This window comes from Pterocles gutturalis, unplaced genomic scaffold, assembly GCF_000699245.1.
Source record: "Pterocles gutturalis isolate BGI_N339 unplaced genomic scaffold, ASM69924v1 scaffold13245, whole genome shotgun sequence".
Taxonomy (NCBI): domain Eukaryota; kingdom Metazoa; phylum Chordata; class Aves; order Pterocliformes; family Pteroclidae; genus Pterocles; species Pterocles gutturalis.
This window is the reverse complement of record NW_010138693.1, coordinates 90,746-91,088: the sequence shown is the minus strand read 5'-3', so window position 1 is coordinate 91,088 and position 343 is coordinate 90,746. Positions and strand designations below refer to the sequence as shown.

At 50.1% G+C, this 343-nt stretch overlaps 1 protein-coding gene across 1 annotated transcript in view; it reads left to right on the top strand.

The window, feature by feature from the left end:
• Positions 1 to 343, top strand: part of LOC104468837 (disintegrin and metalloproteinase domain-containing protein 19-like) — a 7,381-nt gene that overhangs the window by 1,740 nt on the left and 5,298 nt on the right. Inside the window, exon 3 of the mRNA XM_010083093.1 lies at positions 190 to 267. Within this exon, the coding sequence (XP_010081395.1) occupies positions 190 to 267 (78 nt within the window). The remainder of the gene's footprint in view (positions 1 to 189; positions 268 to 343) is intronic.

Genomic DNA, 343 nt, shown 5'->3' with positions numbered 1-343 from the left:
GAATGGCAGAGGTTTCCTGGGCTGTGCTGAAAATTGGAATGAAATGCATTGACCAGGAACAATATGATTTAAGCTGCATTTTCCAATGGACACCAGCTTTCTGGAGGACTCCCATCTGTGAAGCCAGAAGATATATGTCCCCTGTCTCTTGGGTCTTTCCCTTACCTTGGCTTCTTGGCGCTCTTTCAGGTCTGCAAAGATCGCCGGTGCCAGAATGCCTCCCTTTTTGAGCTGGAAAAGTGCGTTTCCCGGTGCAACGGCCATGGGGTGAGTTATTGCCTGAGACCTACGGCATGCTCCTGAGATGAGCGGAGATGCTTCAGCAAAACCAAGTTTCTCCAGC